We start from the raw sequence: 25,085 nt of genomic DNA, 5'->3' as shown, positions 1-25,085 counted from the left end.
CTAATACTGACTGAGACAAACTATTCTAAAGTTTTAAATTTCAGTATATGGGAAGGGATTATTAGAGGGGAAAACTGTACCATTGTTACCCTTAAAGTTTCAAGAGCTCTTTAATTATAACTGCTCTAGGAGTTAAAATGGATAAAAACGTGAATTAGACAGTCCCCACCCTTGAAAGAGATTATCAGTCAGCCCTACTCATATCTCTCACCACCAACCACCACTACTAACTTTCCCCTTTCAAAGCTATGCAGGCACATTATGCTAAGGGTTAAGGACTGGTGGTATTTATGTTTATGTGGAACTGTCAGCTAATCGGGAAACTATTATCTGATATTATTGGGCAGGAGGCAAGATTAATGAAAATATAAAAACTATTAGCATGAAGAAAAATGGAGGTAGTTTAAGTTGGTAAAGACTCGTTCTTGAGAACTATAAACAAGGAGGAAGGCTCAGTGAGAGAGCAGGAATAACCTGTGAGAAGTGGTTATCTGGTTTAAGGATGGGACTAGTGAGAGGGAATTACCAAAACGAGAATCACCAGATTTGAGAAGGAGGTAGAAATCAGGATTCAGAATCCAGGATGAGCTATAATAATTTAAAAAATGGAAAATAGCAAGTGTTGGCAAAGAGACTGAGAAATTGGAACCCTCATACATTGCTGGTGGGAACTTAAAATGGTTCAGCTACTATGGAAAACAGTTTGGCAATTCCTCAAAAATGTTAAAATAAGAATTACCATGTGACCCAGCAATTTCACTCCTGGGTATCTGGGTATATACCCCCCCAGATTGAAAACAAGTACTCAAATAACAGGCATGTAGATGCATATTCATTGCCGCACTATTCATAATAGCCCCAAAGTGGAAACAACCCAGTGTCTACCAACAGATGAATGTATAAATGAATTATGGTAGATACATACAATGTAATATTATACTGCCATAAAAAGGAATCAAGCACTGAACATACTGCAATTGGATGAACCTCAAAAACATTATGCTAAGTGAAAGAAGCCAAACATGAAAAGTCACATATTGTATGATTCTGTTTATATGAAGTCTCCAGAATAGGTAAATTCACAGAGACAGAATGAAGACCGGTGATTGCCAGGGGCTACGGTGAGGGAGAAATGGGGAAAAACTGCCTAATGATATGGGACTTTATTTTGGAGTAATGGAAACGTTTTGGCACTAGATGCGGTGGTTGCACAACATTCTGAATGAACTAAATGCCCCTCAATTGTTCATTTTAAAATGGTTAAATTTGTGCTATTTGAATTTCACCTCAATAAATTAAAAAAATTTTAAGAATCAAAAATGAAGTACTTATAAGCCTAAAACCGGGGGGTGGGATAGGTAAGGGCAAAAAGTTACTTATTCATTGCCTAAGAATTTACTGAGTCTCCATCCTCAAAGATGTGGGGTGGGGAGGAAGGTGAATTATTGACATGGTTAACAGAAACTCTGTACCTCTGAGGTAGGAAAAATCCCTTAAGCCTCAGCAAATTTTAATTATAGCACTAAAATTTTAGTTTCTAAAGAGATTGGTTTTGTAGAAACCAAAAAGTGAGTTGGGGAAGCAGTTAAGTAAAACACTACTATAAAAAGATTCTCGGGCTTCCCTGGTGGCGCAGTGGTTGAGAGTCCGCCTGCCGATACAGGGGACACGGGTTCGTGCACCGGTCTGGGAAGATCCCACATGCCGCGGAGCGGCTGGGCCCGTGAGCCATGGCTTCTGAGCCTGCGCGTCCGGAGCCTGTGCTCCGCAACGGGGAGAGGCCACGACAGTGAGAAGCCCGAGTACCGCAAAAAAAAAAAAAAAAAAAAAAAAAAGATTCTCTGCCTCTGGTTTGATGGACTTTTTCAGCTTCTGGATACATTTGAACACAACAGCTTTAATTGGGAGACAGTGAAGTATAATAAGTATAGCAAACACACACACACATTCACCCAATGCCTCCCTCCCCTAAACTAAGGTTCTTTTTATATTTAATTGAGTAACAGAGTATCTAGGTCCAGCATTTTGGGTAACCATGTACTTCGGGATTTTTTCATAACACTTAAAAAAAATCATACCTAAGAGCATTACATTCAAGCCCAAAAGAGTATAATGTTCTGGCATCCCCTAGAGAGTAGAAAACACCCATCACCCAAGAGGGAATGGACGTTGAGAGTGATCATTATTTTATATCATAGAAAAACAACTTTAGACACAAAAGGGCTTTAGGGAAATTATCTAGTACAATTTTTTTATTTCCTGTGTGGGAAAACGAGGCCCAAGGAGTTGAAGTTCCCCTGAATCATGAGTATCAGCTATGAGGGAAGACCTCATGTATCCACTGTTCCTTCCTTTACACCAAAAGTCATCAAATAAACATTGCCAGGAATTGTAAATCCCAATGAGGGGATTCGGTCAATTTAGTGAAATATTTCCTCACTGAAGTATTGGCATAAAAATTTTGAGGAAACCTAAATTGTCCCCATAGTCCTATTAATAATCAATCTATAATCAAACATCCCAATTTGTAGCACCAGACTCTGATTATACATATGACTCTTGTCTTTTAAGCAAAACCTACCAGTCCTTTCCTTCAAGTAATGATGACCACCACTTAGGGGGATAAACACCATTCCTAACTGTGGCAAGTGAGGTAGAAATTCTGTGGCTGGTGCATTGGAGAAAGGACTGGCTTGAGATCAAACCATATGGGCTCAAATGCAAGGTCTACAACTAACTAGGTTTGAAATCACAGGCAGGTTGCTTAACTTCTGAGTTTCCATTTCCTTACCTATAAATAAGGACAACAGCCTTCTCATAGGGTTACTATAAGGGTTACATGAGCAAGTTTTTGCAAAAAGTCCTTTGCAAACCATAACATTTAACAAGATTTAAGCCATTATTATTGTCCTAGAAGAATGTACTTCAGGATTAGGGATGCTGGGATGGCTGGCCCACGAACACATGGCTTATTATTTGGTTCTGTGAGAACCAGTATCACGTAATTTGTCTTCTTCACCAGGGCAGGATTTTTGCCAGATGAGGGGTATGTTATATTTGCTTTGGCATCCTCAGCACCTAAAACAGTAATAACTACTTGGTAGGCACCCGAAGTTTCTTAAATATCTATCACCTGTCGATACGGTTTGTAAGCTCATCCCTACCCCTTAGCCAGCCCAAATATCACTTTCCAATACTACTTGGATTTTACAATACTATTCTTATACCAAGTCACAACTACACATCTTAGTTTTCCAAGTGATAGCATACGCGTGTGCATGAAAGTGAAAATCTTACAAATTGCAAAAAACCTCAGCATTTAATCACTCAAGGTATACATTTTACAGTATATACTAAGTCACTATTAGTGGTGAATCCCCAGTAATGATTGACGGGGATATCCTGTTCTGTCTCTGGCCCACTCACTATTAAGTCTTGCCATTTTTATGCGGCCCTCTGACCTACTCATTTCCAAGAACCACTGACATCTAACTGATTGACAGTGACCCTTGGTAACAAAGACCCAGCTTCTTTGTCCTTTATGCTGGAAGGAAGTGTGTGAAGTATTTTTCTAAAGCCTCTTTAAACTTCCTATTCCTATCATCTGGGCAAGGCATGAGAGCAAAATTTCGTCTTTTTGAATGCTAGGGAAAAAGGAAGAAGAGTGGGAGGTAACAACAGCTAACGTTTCCACCATGTTTACTGTACGCCAGGCCTCGTTCTTCTGCCTCCTCTTAACACTTAGCAGGTAGCTTCTATGGGCACCCGTCTTACGTATGTGGAAATCAAGGTGGAGAACAACCTCACCCAAGGTCAACACAGCCAATAAATGGTAAAGCTTGGATTCAAACTAGACAATTGGCTTCCCGAGCTCAGCCTCTTAGCCAGCACACCTGCTGCCTCTCACCACTAAGAGAGTATCTATCATTCCTTAGCTGACAAGGAGGATTAGGAGGAAGGGGGCCCAAAAGACCACACAGGTGTTTTCACAGACATCTAAAGAGCTGGGGGACGGTGAGTACGAGAAGATGGTGGGCTCTGAAGCCAGGCATGTGCAGCATGTATAGCTGTTGACATTGTTAAGGTTACTTGACCTCTCCATTGTCCTCATTTAACAGGTGAGGAGACTGAGACATTAAGTACAGCCTCACAGAGTTAACCAGAACCCACATAAAAGCCCTTACTTATCATAGTGCCTGGCACGAGTGCCCAACATATCTTAACTCTATTACGTCTCATCTTAGAAGTGAAAGTGGACGTATTTGCTGTTCATTGTATATTGTTGCAGCAGATCCTAGCTATACTATTCATTTTACCATGGCTTGAGAAAAAGCATTGGTCCTAAATGTCACATTAGCCATAGAAAAGCAGCACAGACCTGGAAAAGCAGTGTTAAGCTTGACCCAGGTCCCTTTGCTGTTTGCTGTCTGGGACCATGACAAAGTAGGATAGCAGAGCCTCAGCTCACTTAACCATTCATTCAGATGTAGCCTTAGACACGGTGGCTGCAGCTTTGGCACCTCAAGGGAACAAGACAATTTTACAAGGATAAATTATTTTCAAAGACCCTGCAAACGGCACGTGATACAAAAGTTTCAAATTGCCACCCATTTGTTCTATGTGCATTGGTGTTCTACAGCTCCTACCTAGGGGAGAGCTGGGATCCACTATTTAATACAGTGAAATTCAAAGTGTGTTTGTAATTTCAATACTCTAACACTTTCTAGGCAAAAGTTACTTACCCTTGTTGGGACCTTGATTTTAAAACAGCTCTGCAGAGTCTTGCCATGTTGGACTAGACCATGGGAGCCTCTAGGACTCCACTGGATGCTCTACACGACCATCCCCAGCTGAAGTTCTAGAGTCAAGGCCAAAAGGAGGCCTCTTTGGTCCCTTTCCCCACATGTACACCCCAAATTGGGTCCTTGAGTTTTTAACCCACTTGCAGGTGGAAAAAGTCTAGGTAAGTAAGGATAAGGAATAAGGAGCATTTGTCTCTAGGTTTGAAGCAAAAGCAACCTAAGCCATGTTGTTCCAGGTAAAGTACTTTAAGACAATATGGCATAAACAGGGGAAAAAATCTCAACAGATGGTAATTACCCATATTTCAGTAGTAAGACATTGGCTAGCTTTTACTTCACAATACGTATAAGCAGAAATTTGGATTTCAATCAATACATCTCTTTCCGCCTCTCCACAAAAGTGATGATCTATGTCTTACAAGACTGAAGAAATTTAGCTTTGCCTGTTGTTTGGGCTGAACGCATTAACAAATTTTAAGAGAAGTATACTGTATGTTCTTCAGGACTGTGTGTTGACCATCCTTTACTTGTGTGATTTGAAACTTCTAGCAAATGTGCACATGAAAGTTTTTTTTCCTTTTAATTTGGGGTAAGAAAGTTGGTCTGAATTAAGAATATTTAAAGAAACTTGTTCTGGTGTACCTGTAATAGGAACTTAGCCTGTACTTGGCAATTTGCACTTTTAATAAGACAGTTCATAATAATACATAGCACATAGATGAAAGCATCCTTCCAAAGGTCTTGAAGTTTATTCCCTTGAGTAGGGCCTATATTTGCCTCCAATATCTATTCTATTCCATTTACTTTGCAGACTTCTTCCCCTTCCTTCAGAACGTATAGAAGGAAACTTTATGTCAGTCACTAGGAGGTCTTAATTATTCCACACACTATATTGGTGACATCTGAGGAACTGCAGCTTTGCTGTATTCAAAAGGCTCTTGAATTCCGAACAGGCTTTCCCCACTTTGAAGACACATTAGTTACTTTTCAGAGAAAAGAAAACTATAAAACTTACTGAGCGTTCTAAAAGAAGACTTAACAGATACTCCATGTTTTTGGATGCTGAGTAATAGAAAGTTTCTCAAATTAATTCAGCTAATGCAGAAATCTCAATTGGTTTTAGATGGGGCAAGATGTTATAAAATTTTAAAGTTTATTTGGAAGAATAAATATTTGAGAGGAGCTAATAAGAGAGAAGTAAACTGGGGATATAAAGAGGGAAATAAAGAGGGGAAACTGGCCCTATCAGATATAGAGACCACTAGAATTAAAGCACATTTATAACCACAATATAGTATAAATATAATAGGATTATCATAGCATATTTCTGGAGCAAAGGCAGGACTGGAGAACAGACCCATATATAAAAATAAAGGTCAAAAGGAGTCATCACAAATTAATAATGAGGAGAACATGTAGTTTTAAGATGTCTAGCTAGCTGTTTGGGGGTGGGGTATAATCAATTTGGCTCGTACCATATAAACTTGGTATTCATCCTGGTACAGGAGACTAAAATGTGGGAAAAGACAAAATAAGGCAAAAATAGTAAACTTCAGTAGAATGGTATGGAAGAGTCTCCGGGAGAAGCAGAGGAAGATGGCGGAAGAGTAAGACGAGGAGATCACCTTCCTCCCCACAGATACATCAGAAATACATCTACACGTGGAACTGCTCCTATAGAACACCTACTGAACGCTGACAGAAGACCTCAGACCTCCCCAAAGGCAAGAAACTCCCCACGTACCTGGGTAGGGCAAAAGAAAAAAGAATAAACAGAGACAAAAGGATAGGGACGGGACCTGCACCAGTGGGAGGGAGCTGTGAAGGAGGAAAGGTTTCCACACACTAAGAAGCCCCTTCGCGGGCGGAGACTGCAGGTGGCGGAGCGCGGGGGAAGCTTCAGAGCCGCGGAGGAGAGCGCAGCAACAGGGGTGCGGAGGGCAAAGCGGAGAGATTCCCGTACATTCGGGGTTCGGTCGGATCCCAGGGAGAGGACTGGGGTTGGCGGCATGAACACAGCCTGAAGGGGGCTAGTGCGCCACGGCTGCAGGCTCGCCCCACACTCCGTACCCCTCCCTCCCCCCCGGCCTGAGTGAGCCACAGCCCCTGAATCAGCTGCTCCTTTAACCCCGTCCTGTCTGAGCGAAGAACAGACGCCCTTAGGCGACCTACACACAGAGGCGGGGCCAAATCCAAAGCTGAGACCCTGGAGCTGTGAGAATAAAGAAGAGGAAGGGAAATCTCTCCCAGCAGCCTCAGGAGCAGCGGATTAAAGCTCCACAATCAACTTGATGTACCTTGCATCTGTGGAATACCTGAATACACAATGAATCATCCCAAATTGAGGAGGTGGACTTTGGGAGCAAGATATATTATTTTTCCCCCTTTTCTTCTTTTTGTGAGTATGTATGTGTATGCTTCTGTGTGAGATTTTGTCTGTATATCTTTGCTTTCACCATTTGTCCTAGGGTTCTGTACGTCCATTTATTTTTTCTTTAAAAATTTTTTTCTTAATTATTTTTTATTTTAATAAATTTTATTTTATCTTACTTTATTTTATTTTATCCTATTTCTTTCATTTTTTCTCCCTTTTATTCTGAGCCGTGTGGATGAAAGGCTCTTGGTGCTCCAGCCAGGCGTCAGGGCTGTGCCTTTGAGGTGGGAGAGCCAACTTCAGGACACTGGTCCACAAGTGACCTCCCAGCTCCCCATAATATCAAAGGGCGAAAATCTCCCAGAGATCTCCATCTCAACACCAAGACCCAGCTCCACTCAACGACTAGCAAGCTACAGTGCTGGACACCCTATGCCAAACAACTAGCAAGACAGGAACACAACCCCATCCATTAGCAGAGAGGCTGCCTAAAATCATAATAAGGCCACAGAGACCCCAAAACACACCAGCAGACGTGGACCTGCCCACCAGAAAGACAAGATCCAGCCTCATCCACCAGAACACAGGCACTAGTCCCCTCCACCAGGAAACCTACACAATCCACTGAACCAACCTTAGCCACGGGGGACAGACACCAAAAACAACAGGAACTACGAACCTGCAGCCTGCGAAAAGAAGACCCCAAACACAGTAAGATAAGCAAAATGAGAAGACAGCAAAACACACAGCAGATGAAGGAGCAAGGTAAAAACCCACCAGACCTAACAAATGAAGAGGAAATAGGCAGTCTACCTGAAAAAGAATTCAGAATAATGATAGTAAAGATGATCCAAAATCTTGGAAATAGAATAGAGAAAATGCAAGAAACATTTAACAAGGACCTAGAAAAACTAAAGAGGAAACAAGCAGTGATGAACAACACAATAAATGAAATTAAAAATACTCTAGAAGGGATCAACAGCAGGATAACTGAGGCAGAAGAATGGATAAGTGACCTGGAAGATCAAATAGTGGAAATAACTACTGCAGAGCAGAATAAGGAAAAGAGTCTCAACCACTTACTTCAAGAATTTTAAAAACCTTCTTTATGTAAAAATAAGTCACCTGGAAAAAGTCACAAATAAAGTAATTACTTTCGATATTACGGTGAACTCATACAAATCCTTTGTGAAAATAAAAACAAAAATAAAAAAATGGGACCTAATTAAAAGCTTCTGCACATCAAAGGAAACCATAAACAAAACGAAAAGACAACCCACAGAATGGGAGAAAATATTGCAAACAAAGTGACCGACAAGGGATTAATCTCCAAAACATACAAACAGCTCATGCAGCTCTATGTCAAAAAAAACAAACAACCCAATCAAAAAATGGGCAGAAGATCTAAACAGACATTTCTCCAAAGAACACATACAGATGGCTAAAAGCACATAAAAAGATGCTCAACATCACTAATTATCAGAGAAATGCAAATCGAAACTACAATGAAGTATCACCTCACACTGGTCAGAATGGCCATCATCAAAGTCTACAAACAATAAATGCTGGAGAGGGTGTGGAGACAAGTGAGCCCTCATACACTGTTGGTGGGAATGTAAATTGGTACAACCACTATGGAGAACAGTATGGAGGTTCCTTAAACTAAAAATAGAACTACCATATGACCCAGCAATCCCACTCCTGGGCATATATCCAGAGAAAACCATAATTAAAAAAGATAATGTACCCCCTCAATGTTCACTGCAGCACTATTTACAATAGCCAAGACATGGAAGCAACCTAAATGTCCATTGACAGATGAATGGATAAAGATGACGTAGTACAGGGCTTCCCTGGTGGCGCAGTGGTTGGGAGTCCGCCTGCTGATGCAGGGGACACGGGTTCATGCCCCGGTCCAGGAGGATCCCGCATGCCGCGGAGCGGCTGGGCCCGTGAGCCACGGCCAATGAGCCTGCGCATCCGGAGCCTGCGCGTCCGGAGCCTGTGCTCCGCGACGGGGGAGGCCACAGCAGTGAGAGGCCCGTGTACCGCAAAAAAAAAAGATGACGTAGTACATAAATACAATGGAGTATTACTCAGCCATAAAAAAGAATGAAATAATGCCATTTGAAGCAACACGGATGGACCTAGAGATTATCATACTAAGTGAAGTAAGTCAGACAGAAAAGGACAAATATCATATGATAACACTCATATGTAGAATCTAATTTTACAAAAATGATACAAATGAACTTATTTACAAAACAGAAACAGACTTACAGATATCAAAAACAAACTTATGGTTACCAAAGGGGAAACGTGGGGGGTAGGGATAAATCAGGAGCTTGGGATGAACATATGCACATTACTATACATAAGATAGATAACCAACAAGGACCTATGGTATAGCACAAGGAACTCTACTCAATATTCTGTGATATCCTATATGAGAAAAGAATCTGAAAAAGAATGAATATATGTATATGTATAACTGAATCACTTTGCTGTACACCTGAAACTAACACAACATTGTAAATCAACTATACTCCAATAAATTTTTTTAATTTAAAAATTAAAACAATAGGGCCTCCCTGGTGGCGCAAGTGGTTGAGAGTCCGCCTGCCGATGCAGGGGATACGGGTTCGTGCCCCGGTCTGGGAGGATCCCATATGCCGCGGAGCGGCTGGGCCCGTGAGCCATGGCCGCTGAGCCTGCGCGTCCGGAGCCTGCGCGTCCGGAGCCTGTGCTCCGCGACGGGGGAGGCCACAGCAGTGAGAGGCCCGCATACCGCAAAAAAAAAAAAAAAAAAAAAAAAAATTAAAACAATAAAGAAATTTAAAAAAACTAAGTAGACAAGAAAGGAATAAGTTATGTACATACTATTTACAAAAGATAAATTGCTATTTATAGGATATGTTGAAAAGTGATCAATTTCTAGTTCTGAGTACCAGTGAGGTTCAAGCAGTGAGATCACTTTCACTTATGTAGTTAAAGTTTTCTTTTGTACATTTTTGTTTTGAATGCTGATGAGGTTCGTAAAAGACACTTAAGAAACATTGCTGGTAGGAATGTAAATATGATATAGGAGAACTGTATTGTATTGATATAACCCTTTTTAAAACAATTTAGTAATTTGTACTAAGAACCTTAAAAATGGTCCAATCCTTAAACAAAAGTTCCATTTCTGAGCAGTTACACTAATAAAATGATCCCACACAGAAAAAGAGCGAAAGTTTTGTGTCATTTATAAGCAGCAAAGAAAGAACATATAAACAGCTGACAATGGGAGAATAAGTTTGATGCAACAACATGTTAGAATGGAGGTCGGGAAACTTGGGTCTGCTGGCCAAACCTAGTCTGCTGCCTGATTTTTGTATAGCCTGTGAGCTAAGACTGATTTTTATATTTTAAATGGTTGGGGGAATAAAAAAAGAAGAAGAGGAAGAAAATTACTTGATAATGTAAATTAAATGAATTACATTAAAATCACACCTCAGAGCCTTTTCCTTTATGTGATGTCTACGGCTACTTTCACAATAAAATGACAGGGTTCAGTTGTTGTGACAGAGACTCTACTGCCCATAAAACCTAAAACATTTAGTATTTAGCCCTTTGCAGAAAAAGATTTGTTGACCCTTCCGTTGGAACACTGTTCAGCCGTTAAAAGCCTTCATTAAAAGTTTGTAACAATGAGTTAAGCTACATATGTTATAATGTTAAACGGCAGGATGTAAAGATGCATATACATATCAAAGTGATATAAAAACATGGAAAAAAGTTATATTGTTTGACTATTGGGACCAATTGATGATGCTATCTTTCTTTCTACTTTTCATTTTTTTCCAGGTATTCTAAAATACCAAGAATTGCTTTATAATAGTGCACAAAGCTATTTAAAAGGTAAAGCAAAGCACACACATAGCTACTGAATTTTATGAAAGTCAGAATCTTAGAACTTACCTGTCAACACAACTTTTCCAGATACAAAGATAAGCAACACAATTCGTGGTTTTACCATTCTGTAAATAAGGCCAGGAAACAGTTCAGGTTCATAACTGTTAAGATATAAAAGAAAAACGTTAAAAATAGCACTATTCAACTACTTTCTCATAATATTCGAGACCCAGTACGCAAAAGCAGTTTTCAAAAGCTGTTTTACCAAAAACCTTTTGACCATCTTGACAAAAGCAGTCTTGAGTGGCCTAGGTAATTTCTGTGGCAGTCAAGAACAGAATTCACTTTTGGTCATAATATTTTTCCAAGTGAAAGTCAGTTCACTTGGAAATGAAATTAAAATTAGAAATTAAGCTATAGATCAAGGTAATTTAGGACATCAGATCTAATGTTTTAAGATCTTGTTAGTTAAATGTTCTCCATCTGTCAAAAAAAGTCTATCAATAAAAATACATAACCCATTTTCCAAATTTTCCAAGTTCTACAATAATGAGCACATTTTGTATGTATTTATAAACTGCAAAAGTTAACATTTTTAGTGGATAGAACCTAAAAAAATTTCTAGACCACTGTAATTTGTCTTTGGACAGATGCTGTATAAAGAAAGAAAACTAAACCATCCCAAGTTTTAAAAATTCAGGATTTGTTCCTATACATAGTAACTCACTCATGTTTACTATTAAATGTAAGCTGGTTTCTCTGAGGAACAAAGGGTGACTGGGCTAAGAACTGCTTCCCCACACTCCACCACAGAGAAGAGGAGAGATTCCTAGAAAGGCCTGAGAAGCTTACAAAAAAGAAGTCAGTGATTAAGAAGAAGCTGATGAAATAAAACTATTCTCAAAACAATGGCTAATGGAGATATAAGAAAATGAAGAAATCTGAGAAATGGAGCACTGTATATAATACACATGAATTTTTGCACTTAAAGGGTGAATCCAGGTCGCATAGAAAAACTCCATTCCGTTCTAAAATGAATAAGACCCATACCACAGCAGATGTGAAACTTCTTATTGGCACCAGCAAGATGTATCACAGTGGTGAGGCTACCTATCTGAAGGATGTGGAGGTCATTACGGGTGGACATGTCTTCCTGGGGCCTCACTCTATCTTACTGCAGAAAGCCTGTCAGGACTTCTACCCACGAACCACTTCTGGACACTGGGGACACAATGACAGTAGCTGAAGCCCTGCGGAACTTCTATGGGAACTACAAGGTTTGAGCCAAGAAAGTGAAGTCTGGGGCACAGAAGAAATGTTTCCATCTAATCTTCCAGCCAAATCTTATGACACTAAAAGGGAAAAGAGAAAATAAAAGTCTTTGGTATGTAAATACCTGTAAACTTCCCTAGACTGGGAAAGGAAACAGACATCTAGGTCCAAGAAGCACAGAGACTTCCAAACAGGATCAACCCAAAGAGGACCACACCAAGACACACTGTAATTAAAATGGCAAGAATTGGGACTTCCCTGGTGGTCCAGTGCTTAAGAATCTGCCTTCCAGTTCAGGGGATGTGGGTTTAATCCCTGGCCAGGGAACTAAGATTCCACATGCTGTGGGGCAACTAAGCCCATGCACTGCAACTAGAGAGCCCTTGTGCCGCAACTACTGTGCTCATGTGCTGCAACTACTGAGCCCATGCACTCTGGAGCCTGCACGCCACAACTAGAGAGAAGCCCACGCACCACAACAAAAGATCCCACCTGCCGCAACGAAGATCCTGTGTGCTGCAACTAAGACCTGATGCAGCCAAATGAATAAATAAATAAATATTTTTTAAATGGCAAAAATTAAAGATAAAGAGAATATTAAAAGCAGCAAGGGAAAAGCAACAAGTTACATACAAGGAAACTCCAATAAGGCTATTACAGCTGACTTTTCAGCAGAAACTCTGCAGGCCAGAAGGGAGTTACACAATGTATTTAAAATGATTAAAGGGAAAAAGCTACAACCAAGAATACTCTACCCAGCAAGGCTGTCATTCAGATTTGATGGAGAGAGCAAAAGTTTTACAGACAAGCAAAAGCTAAGAGATCAGTACCACCAACTCAGCTTTACAAGAAATGTTAAAGGAACTGCTCTAAGTGAAAAAGAAAAGGCCACAACTAGAAATGTGAACATTACAAAAGGAAAAACACCCTGGTAAAGGCAAATATACAGTAAAGGTAGTAAACTAACCATGTACAAAGCTAGCAGGAAGGTTAAAAGACAGAAGTAGTAAAATCATCTATATCCACAATAAGTAGTTAAGGAATTCACAGAAGAAAAAGATGTAAAATATGATGTCAAAACCAGTAATCATGGAGGGGGAGAGAAGTAAAAATTCAGGGTTGTTAAAATCCATTTGAACTTAAGAGATCAACAACATAAAATAATTATGTGTGTGTGTGTATTGCTATATATAAACTTCATGGTAACCACAAACCAAAGATCTATAATATCAATAGATACACACAAAAAAGAGAAAGGGGCCTCCCTGGTGGCGCAGTGGTTGAGAGTCCGCCTGCCGATGCAGGGGATACAGGTTCGTGCCCCGATCTGGGAGGATCCCATATGCCGCGGAGCGGCTGGGCCCGTGAGCCATGGCCGCTGGGCCTGCGCGTCCGGAGCCTGTGCTCCGCAACGGGAGAGGCCACGACAGTGAGAGGCCCGCATACCGCAAAAAGAAAAAAAAAAAAAAGAGAAAGAAATCCAAACATAACACTAGGGATAGTTATCAAATCACAAGAGAACAAAAGGAAGAAGAAACAGAAAAGACCTACAAAAACAACCCCAAAGCAATTAACAAAATGGCAATAAGAACATACTTATCAATAATTACTTTATGGGACCTAATGAAACTTAAAAGCTTTTGCACAGCAAAGGAAATCATAAACAAGACAAAAACACAACACTCAGAATGGGAAAAAATGTTTGCAAATTGAAGCAACTGACAAAGGATTAATCTCCAAAATATACAAGCAGCTCATGCAGCTCAATATCAAAAAACAAACAACCCAATCCAAAAATGGGCAGAAGACCTAAATAGACATTTCTCCAAAGAAGATATACAGATTGCCAACAAACACATGAAAGGATACGCAACATCACTAATCATTAGAGAAATGCAAATCAAAACTACAATGAGGAGTTCCCTGGTGGCGCAGTGGTTGGGAGTCTGCCTGCTAATGCAGGGGACACAGGTTCGAGCCCTGGTCTGGGAGGATCCCACATGCCACGGAGTGGCTACGCTCGTGAGCCACAACTACTGAGCCTGCGCGTCTGGAGCCTGTGCTCCGCAACAAGAGAGGCCGCGATAGTGAGAGGCCCGCGCACCGCGATGAAGAGTGGCCCCCGCTTGCCACAACTAGAGAAAGCCCTCGCACAGAAATGAAGACCCAACACAGCAAAAATAAATAAATTAATTAAACTCCTACCCCCGACATTAAAAAAAAAAAAAAAAAAAACATCACTGCAGGTAAAACTCTGAACTTAAAAAAAAAAACCAAAAAACTACAATGAGGTATATCACCTCACACCAGTCAGAATGGCCATCATCAAAAAATCAACAAACAATAAATGCTGGAGAGGGTATGGAGAAAAGGGAACCCTCTTGCACTGTTGGAGGGAATGTAAATTGATACAGCCACTATGGAGAACAGTATGGAGGTTCCTTAAAAAACTAAAAGTAGAACTACCATAGGACCCAGCAATCCCATTACTGGGCATATAGCCTGAGAAGACTATAATTCAAAGAGAGTCATGCACCACAATGTTCATTGCAGCTCTATTTACAATAGCCAGGACATGGAAGCAACCTAAGTGTCTAGCAACAGATGAATGGATAAAGAAGATGTGGCACATATATACAATGGAATATTACTCAGCCATAAAAAGAAACGAGATTGAGTTATTTGTAGTGAGTTGGATGGACCTAGAGTCTGTCCTACAGAGTGAAGTAAGTCAGAAAGAGAAAAACGAATACTGTATGGTAACACATATATATGGAATCTAAGAAAAAAAATGGTTCTGAAGAACCTAGGGGCAGGACAGGAATAAAGATGCAGACGTAGAGAATGGACTTGAGGACACGGGGAGGGGGCAGGGTAAGCTGGGACAAAGTGAGAGAGTGGCACGGACATACATACACTACCAAATGTCAAACCGATAGCTAGTGGGAAACAGCCGTGTAGCACAGGGAGATCAGCTCTGTGCTCTGTGACCACCTGGAGGGGTGGGATAGGGAGGATGGGAGGGAAATGCAAGAGGGAGGAGCTATGGGGATATATGTATATGTATGGCTGATTCACTTTGTTTTAAAGCAGAAACTAACACACCACTGTAGAGCAATTATACTCCAATAAAGATGTTAAAAATAATAATAATAACAATAATACTTTAAATGTAAATGGACTAAATGCTCCAATCAAAAGACACAGAGTTGCTGGACTTCCCTGGTGGTGCAGTGGTTAAGAATCCACCTGCCAATGCAGGGGACACAGGTTCAAGCCCTGGTCTGGTAAGATCCCACATGCCGTGGAGCAACTAAGCCTGTGTACCACAACTACTGAGCCTGTGCTCTACAGCCCATGAGCCACAACTACTGAGCCTGCGTGCCACAACTACTGAAGCCCACGCAACTAGAGCCCATGCTCTGCAACAAGAGAAGCCACTGCAGTGAGAAGCCTGCACACCGCAACTAAGGGTAGCCCCCACTCACCGCAACTAGAGAAAGCCTGTGGGCAGCAACGAAGACCCAACACAGCCAAAAATAAAATAATAAATAAAATAAATAAACTTGTTTAAAAAAAAAGACACAGAGTTGCTAAATGGATACAAAAACAAGACGTATATATGCTGCCTACAAAAGACTCACTTCAGATCTAGAGACACATACAGACTGAAAGTGAGGGATGAAAAAAATATTCTATACAAATGGAAATCAAAAGAAAGCTAGAGTAGCAATTGTTATATCATACAAAATAGACTTTAACACAAAGACTGTTACAAGAGACAAAGAAGGGCATTACATAATGATCAAGGGATCAATCCAAGAAAAAGATATAACAACTGTAAATATATATACACCCAACATAGGATCACCTAAATACATAAAGCAAATACTAACAGACAAAAAGGGAGAAATCAACAGTAACACAATAACAGTAGGGGACTTCAACACCCCACTTACATCAATAGGTAGATCATCAAGACAGAAAATCAATAAGGAAACACTGGCCTTAAATGACCCATTAGATCAAATGGACTTAATAGATATATATAGAACATTCCATCCAAAAGCAGGATACACATTATTTTCAAGTGGACATGGAACATTCTCCAGGATAGATTACATGCTAGGCCACAAAAGAAACCTTGGTAAATCTTTAAAAACTGAAATCATATCAAACATGTTTTCTGACCACAATGCTATCAGACCAGAAATTACAAGGAAAAAACTGCCCAAAACACAAACATGTGGAGGCTAAACAACATGCTACTAATCAACCAATGATCACTGAATCAAATGGATCAAAGAAGAAATCTTTTTAAATACCTAAAGATAAATAAAAATACAATGATCCAAAATCTATGGGATGCAGCAAAAGCAGTTCTAAGAGGGAAGTTTATAGCAATACAAGCCTACCTCAGGAAACAAGAAAGATCTCAAAACAACCTAACCTCACACCTAAAGGAACTAGAAAAAGAACAAATAAAACCCAAAGTTAGAAAATTCCCTGGTGGTCCAGTGGTTAGGAATCCATGCTTTCACTGCCAAGGGCCCAGGTTCAATCCCTGGTCAGAGAACTGAGATCCCACAAGCCATGCAGCACAGCCAAAAAACAAAACAAAAAACAAAAATACCCCCAAAACAAAAAATACAACCCCCCCCAAAACAAAAAAATCCCCAACAAACAAACAAAAAACCTGAAGTTAGTAGAAGAAAAGAAATCATAAAGATCAGAGCAGAAATAAATGAAATAGAGACTAAAAAAACAGTAGAAAAGATCAATGAAACTAAGAGCTGGTTCTTTGAAAGGTTAAACAAAATTGATAAAACTTTAGTCAGACTCATCAAGAAAAAAAGAGAGGTGCCCATATCAATAAAATCAGAAATGAAAAAGAAGTTACAACTGATACCACAGAAATGCAAAGGATCATAAGAGATTACTATGAACAACTATATGCAAATAAAATGGACAACCTAGAATAAATGGACAAATGGACAAATTCCTAGAAATGCATAGTCTCAAGACTGAATCTAGAAAACATGAACAGATGCATTACCAATAATGAAATTGAATGAGTCATTAAAAAAACTCCCTAAGGGCTTCCCTGGTGGCGCAGTGGTTGCCAGTCCGCCTGCCGATGCAGGGGACGCGGGTTCATGCCCCGGTCCGGGAAGATCCCACATGCTGCGGAGCGGCTGGGCCCGTGAGCCATGGCTGCTGAGCCTGCACGTCTGGGGCCTGTGCTCCACAACAGAAGAGGCCACAACAGTGAGAGACCCGCGTACCACAAAAACAAAAACAAAAACAAAAAAAACTCCCTAAAAACAAGTCCAGGACCAGATGGCTTCACAGGTGAATACTACCAAACATTTAGAGAAGAGTTAACACCTATCCTTTTCAAACTATTACAAAAAACTGCAGAGGAAAGAACACTTTCAAACTCATTCTACAAGACCAGCAACACCCTGATGCTAAAACCAGACAAAGATATCATCACATACACACACACACACACACACACACAACAGAAAAATATCACTGACAAATGTGGATGCAAAAATCTTCAACAAAACATTAGCAAACCAAATTCAACAATACATTAACAGGATAATACACCATGATCAAGTGGGATTTATTCCAGAATGCAAGGATGATTCGATGTCTGTTAATCAATCAACGTGATAACCACATTAAAGAATGAAAGAATAAAAATGAAAGAATTAAAGAATAAAATCATATGATTATCTCAATTATGCAGAAAAAGTTTTTGACAAAATTCAATATCCATTAATGACAGAAACTCTCCACAAAGTGGGTAGAGAGGGAACATACCTTAACATAATATGTTAACAATGTATTATAAGCCCACATCTAACATCACATTCAACAATGAAAAGCTGAAAGCATTTCCTCTAACATCAGGAACAAGACAAGGATGTCCCTTCTTGCCACTTTTATTCAACATAGTATTAGAAGTTTTAGCCACAGTAATCAGATGAGAAAAATAAATAAAAGGAATCCAAGTTGGAAAGGAAGAAGTAAAACTGTCACTGTTTGCAGGTGACATGATACTATACACAGAAAATCCTCAAGCCATCACCAAAAACCACTGGAGCTCATCAATGAATTCAGTAAAGTTTCAGGATGAAAAATTAACATACAGAAATTTATTGCATTTCTATACACTAACAATGAACTATTAGAAAGAGAAATTAAGAAAACAATCCCATTTACCATTGCATCAAAAAGAATAAAATATCGGGACTTCCCTGGCTGTCCAGTGGTTAAAGCTCCGTGCTTCCAATGTAGGGGGCGTGGTTTTGATCCCTCGTTGGGGAACTAAGATCCCACATACCATGTGGTGTGGGGAAAAAAAAAAGAATAAAATACCTAAGAGTAAATCTAATAAAGGAGGTAAAAGGCCTGTAGTTGGAAAACTATAAGACACTGATGAAAGAAATTGAAGATGACACAAACAGATGGAATGATACCATGTGTTCTTGGACTGGAAGAACTAGTATTGTTACAATGACCAAACCACTGAAATAAATCTACAGATTCAGTGCAATCTCTATCAAAATACCAATGGCATTTTTCACAGAACTAGAACAAATAATTCTAAAATTTATATGGAAACACACAAGACTCCGAATAAGCCAAAGCAATCTTGAGAAAGGAGAACAGAGCTGGAGGTATCACACTGTCTTCAGACTATACTGCAAAGCTACAGTCCTCAAAACAGTATGGTACTGGCACAAAAACAGAAATATAGATTAATGGAATAGGATAGAAAGCCCAGAAATAAACCCATGCGCTTATGGTCAATCAATCTGCAACAAAGGAGGCAAGAATATACAATGGGGAAAAGACTGTCTCTTCAACAAGTTGTGCCGGGAAAACAGAAAACTACATGTAAAGAATGAAATTAGAACGTTCTCTAACACTATATACAAAAATAAACTCAAAGTGGATTAAAGATCTAAATGTAAGACTGGAAACTGTAAAACTCCAGAAGAAAACATAAGCGGAACACTCTGAGATAAATTATAGCAATATTTATTTTGGATCTGTCTCCTAAGATGAAGGAAACAAAAGCAGAAATAAATGGGACCTAATTAAATTTAAAAGTTTTTGCACAGCAAAGGTAACCATTGACAAAACAAAAAGACAACCTACTGAATGGGAGAAAATATTTGCAAATGATATGACTAATAAGGGGTTAATGTCCAAAATATATAAATAGCTCATACAAATCAATATCAAAAAACAAACAACCCAGTTAGAAAATGGACAGAAGGGGCTTCCCTGGTGGTGCAGTGGTTGAGAGTCCACCTGCCGATGCAGGGGACACGGGTTCATGCCCCGGTCCGGGAAGATCCCACATGCCACGGGACAGCTGGGCCCAAGAGCCATGGCTGCTGAGCCTCTGCGTCCGGAGCCTGTGCTCCGCAATGGGAGAGGCCACAACAGTGAGAGGCCCGTGTACCGCAAAAAAAAAAAAAAAAAAAGACAGAAGACCCGAATAGAAATTTTCCCAAAGAAGACATGCAGATGGCCAACCAGCACATGAAAAGATGCTCAACATCACTAATCGTCAGAGAAATGCAAATCAAAACTACAATGAGATTATCACCTCACACCAAAATGCCTATCATCCAAAAGTCTATAAATAACAACTGTTGGTGAGGTTGTGGTGAAAAGGGAACCCTTGTACACTGTTGGTGGGAATGGAAATTGGTGCAGCCACTGTGGAAAACAATATGAAAGTTCCTCAAAAAAACTAAAAATAGAACTACCATATAATTCAGCAATTCCACTCCTGGTTATACATCCAAAGATGAAAACATTAATTCAAAAAGATATATGCACCCCGAAGTTCACAGCAGCTTTACAATAGCCAAGATATGAAAGCAACCTAAGTGTCCCTCAAAAGATGAATGGATAAAGAAGATGTGATATATGTACACAGCAGAATACAACTCAGCCATAAAAAAGAATGAAATTTTGCCATTTGCAACAACATGGATGGACTTGGAGGGTATTATGCTAAGTGAAATAAGTCAGAGAAAGACATATGCTGTATGATAACACATATGTGGAATCTAAAAAATACAACAAACTAGTGAATATAACAAAAAAGAAACAGAATCACAGATACAAAGAACAAAGTATTGGTTACCAGTGGGGAGAGAGAAAGGGTGAGGGGCAAGATAGAGGCAGGGGATTAAGAGGTACAAACTACTATGTATAAAAGAAATAAGCTACAGGGATATATTACACAGTACAGGGAATATAGCCAAAATTTTATAAGAACATTAAATGTATAATCTATAAAAATTTTGAATCACTATGTTGTACACCTGCAACATATAATATTGTAAATCAACTATACCTCAATAAAAAATAAATACATACATACATTAAGAAAAAGTCTTTGGTATGTAAATCATGGTGAACTGCTTTTGCCTTTCAGAACCATGGTTTTAAGGTACCAGCATGATGAACTCTCAATCAGAGACTTACTTCATTTTATTTACTCTCTATCTCATTTCAAAAGAAGGTTGAGGCAAAAAAAAAAAAAAAGAGGTTTTGCTTACAGATGGAGAACATTTCATGAACATCAAGAACAACAAACAGCTGCCAACCTCTTGGGCCAACCCAACTGTTCAAGTCTCAGTTTAAATGTCATTTCCCTTAAGAAGTCTTCCTTGACCTTAACAGCCCCCCATTACATTAATTATCCTGATTGATGGTACCAAAACACGCCAAGGGGTGTTCACCTTCATAGTCACACCTTCATAGTTACATTTCATTATTGTCTTTGGTTTCTGTTTTCCCTTTTAGACTGTGGTTCCATAAGGCCAAGGGACCATGGCTGTACTGATTGTCACTGTCACCATAGCATCTGCTACACAGATTTCACTCATTTAAGAAATATTTAAGGGGGCTTCCCTGGTGGCGCAGTGGTTGAGAGTCCGCCTGACAATGCAGGGGACGCGGGTTCGTGCCCCGGTCCAGGAAGATCCCACATGCCGCGGAGCGGCTGGGCCCATGAGCCATGGCCGCTGAGCCTGCGCGTCCGGAGCCTGTGCTCCGCAACGGGAGAGGCCACAACAGTGAGAGGCCCACATACTGCAAAAAAAAAAAAAAAAAAAAAAAGAGAGAAATATTTAAGATATCTTTCATTTAAAAATTGAATGCAAGGGAGAAAAATGCTCAAGGAAAACAAAATAATTATAGCATAGAAAGATTGATGGAGAAGGTGCCCAGAAACAAGGGAGACATTAGTATTATTGGATGCTGATATAGATATTTATAGAATCAGGGGAATTAAATGAACTTGAGTTTTTAACATAAGGCAAACCTGACCTGATAATTATAAGTGATAAGTTGCCATGGTTCCCCACAGGGCTACAGGCAATTAAAGAAAGTCCTAATTTTAAAGACACCAACCTACTGAGAAAGAGATGTTTTAATGACCCAATGTCACAAATACACACATTGGAGTTGTAATCCATAACCTAAGGATGGAAAGCATTTGGGAGAGGCAAGAATGAGACTAGAAAGAGATATCTGTAAGAGTACAAAGCAAGCTTCCTGACCAAATATTTTTAAAAGACGGATGAGATCATAAAACTGGCTTAGGAGGAAGAAAAATCAGTGCTGGACCCACCCCAAGTGACTAAAAGCAGTGCATCTGATGAATTCTCATCTTGCCCTACTGACAATTTCATCTTTCAGAGGTAGAAGTAGTGACAAGGGGCACTCCCACTCCAGATTTAAATCTGACCTACAAAGAAGACAACCTTGGTGAAAAAGAAATGAAATTTGAGAGGAATTCCACACATCATTTTAGAGCCCTAAATGTCCAGAAAGGGGAATGCTAAGTCTAATCTGGACATGTACCTTAGAATTGAGGCAGACATCTTTCCCATGTTCAGAAAAAGTTGGTTCAAAGAAAGATAGACAGGAGGTGCAAGGCTGAGGAACTGGAAGATAAGATGGAGCATGAGTTGAGAGACTCTTAAAAATGAAGGTTTTACTATGAATCTAGGAGTTATTCCAAGATTGAAGAAAGAAAAGGACACATAAAGAGGCAATACGTCTTGCAGGGGGGACTTCCCAATGAACTCAATGGGTACCTCACAGGCACTTAATAAGCTTATGCTGAAAAAAACTGATGCAGAGGAAAAAAGAAAATATAATCAAGGGGAAAATAAATATTGCCTGAAAAGTATCATAAAAGCTAAATCTCAGAATGAACTAATTTTTTTGGTAAGTTAGGGGAAGAAAAAGGCAATTTTTAACTTCTGTCTAGGTCATGTCTCAAAGGAGAGCTAACAAATGTCAGCTCACAAATGTTAGAGAAAGCAGAGCCATGTGATCTCTCTCTACTCTATTAAACAAAATGATTGCTCAAAGGCCAAGGGGAGGAAAAGTAGAATGAAAGGACTTCAGTTCAAGCTAGATCATGAAAATTTAAGAGCATCTGTGACTCGAAGGCAATTCAAGTGCCCTGGCCCAAGTGTATATCCCAAGGTGTGGCGGCATTTGGTGTTTGTCAGTCACCCTCCATCACGGCTCTCTGAGGGCCTGAGCAGGCTGGGAGAAGCACCGAAGCAGCTGAGGGAGGAGGAGGAGGAGGCGCATTTGCTGTTGAGATGGAGAGTTATATGTGAAGAAGCCAGGCAGCCTAGAGATACTCCCAAAGGATATGAATCTGTGAAAGAAAAAACTATAGTGGGGGCTACAGCTACACACAGAAAAAGAAAACCCTTGAACAAACTCAACAGGACAAAAACTAGATAGGATTGTCTTCCTAGAACGTGCTAGGGCCATTCTTTTTTTCACCTTCTCTCCAGCCCTTTCTCCCCTCACCAGCTGTCAGCCCTTCCTACTTACCTAATCCATGTCATACCCCTTGCTCTTCCGGCCACTGCCACCACTCCCCAGCCAGATTTGTTTAGAAATCTATACATCAGGGGGTCTCAAGATGTGGGCCTCTGGACAGCAGCACTGGCATCACCTGTGAGCTTGTTAGAACTGCAAATTCAAGCAGAATCTCTGCATACCACAGCCCAGGCAGGAATGTATATTGATAAGCTGTCCAGGTGATTGCTATGCAATTTCGTTTTGAGAACCACTACTGCAGAAGACTGGACACACATGGTAACCAGTGAGGACTTAGGTAGAGCATCTTAACCTTTTCACTTATTGTAGTTTTTAAAAAAATTATATTTCTCTGAAAATACATTATATAAGCAGCCCATAATAGAACTTTAATAACTTAGGAAACTCAAAGTTAAGTTATGCAACAATCATACCTACTGAACTGCTGATGGGTTAGCACCAAACCTTCCAGCCTGATAGGAAATCTCACATCACAGCTTCCAACCATGTTCTGAATTTTAAAATCGAGGAATCTGGCGGGAAAGCCCAGCTTCTGCACCACACGAGCATACTTTCTTGCTGCAAGTCGAGACAGCTCTTCGCTGGGGAATGGCAAATGTAATTAAAGATGTCTTAATCACTACGACTGCTAACTAGCTGGGCTGTATTCACACACTTCCCTGATTGTATTTTTAGCATATGTACCATGTTTATCTTTCAGTGTATACTAGGAAGCTATAGACTTTGAGGAGAAGGAATTACCTCCCCTACTTTGGTCCCTAGCACCTAGAAAAGGGTATGGTACAATGTACAGCTGTTGAACTGAATCATAAACAGATTTTTGTCTTCATTTGCCATCTTTCACATATAAGGTAGTTTTTTCTTTTACTTGTTTTAAGTGTTATTAGATGAAATTAACTATTCCACTGGTTCTCAGAAAGTGTCCTCAGGCCAGCAGCAGTATTACCCCCTGAGAACTTGCTAGAAATGCAAAGTCCCAGGTCCCACATCAGACATGCAGACATTCTGGGGTTGGGGCCCAGCAATCTATGTCTTAACAAGCCCACCAGCGATTGTGATGCTCACTAAGGTTTTAGAATCATGCTTCTGGTCTAAAGGTGTGTGCCATTTAGATGGGAACAGCAGTAACAAAAATAAGGACACATACATACATACAAAAAAAAATCAACACAAGGAAGTAAGTTATGTGCCAACTGAGTGGCATAGATAGGATGCCAGGACTTGGAGCTTTATGGGACAAATTATATACTTAAAAAAAACCATGAAAATACCTCAAAATCTGCCCAATGTTGCTCACGTTTTCTCACACAATTATCATTCAACTCATACTCAATATGAGAAAGAAATAGATTCATCCAACTGTGTGGCTATGTTCTTCTAAATGTTTGTCCTACTCCACACTTAAATCCATGGCAGAGAATGTGAAATCCTGAGATTTGGGGCTTTATTTTTCATTAGGTACTTTTCAATGGTCACTACCAAAATAAAAACAGTGAGTAGCAGGGGTTGCCCAACAGGGGCAACACCTGGTGGGTGAATCCTATGAATTCCACCCTCTCTTTATGGGTTATCCCCACCTTTAAGTTGAAAATCAGACATACGTTAAAGAAAAGCCAGATTGAACTTATTTGCCTGGACAAAAGGGAGCGAGCGGTAGAGTCTCTTTCCAGTCTAGATCTGTCACAACACTGTGCCATTTTCACATCACCTCATTTCATGGTGATTCTCCTCATCCATTACCAACTCCTGAAAAGTCCCTAGCAAGGCCGTGTCCCCAAGATAGCAGTGAAATAAGTGGTTTCCATTTTGAAAAACCACATTTTGCCTAAATG

At 40.0% G+C, this 25,085-nt stretch overlaps 1 protein-coding gene across 1 annotated transcript in view; it reads right to left on the bottom strand.

The window, feature by feature from the left end:
* The window catches only part of TBPL2 (TATA-box binding protein like 2), a 33,625-nt gene that overhangs the window by 460 nt on the left and 8,080 nt on the right, over positions 1 to 25,085 (bottom strand). Inside the window, exons 5-6 of the mRNA XM_060098094.1 lie at positions 23,667 to 23,834; positions 11,137 to 11,231 (exon numbers count right to left, since the gene is read on the bottom strand). Coding sequence (XP_059954077.1) covers positions 11,137 to 11,231; positions 23,667 to 23,834 — 263 coding nt within the window. The remainder of the gene's footprint in view (positions 1 to 11,136; positions 11,232 to 23,666; positions 23,835 to 25,085) is intronic.

Source organism: Mesoplodon densirostris, chromosome 4, assembly GCF_025265405.1.
Source record: "Mesoplodon densirostris isolate mMesDen1 chromosome 4, mMesDen1 primary haplotype, whole genome shotgun sequence".
In the NCBI taxonomy this organism is placed as follows: Eukaryota; Metazoa; Chordata; class Mammalia; order Artiodactyla; family Ziphiidae; genus Mesoplodon; species Mesoplodon densirostris.
Note: the sequence above shows the minus strand (reverse complement) of the source record. Positions and strands in the feature narration are given on the sequence as shown.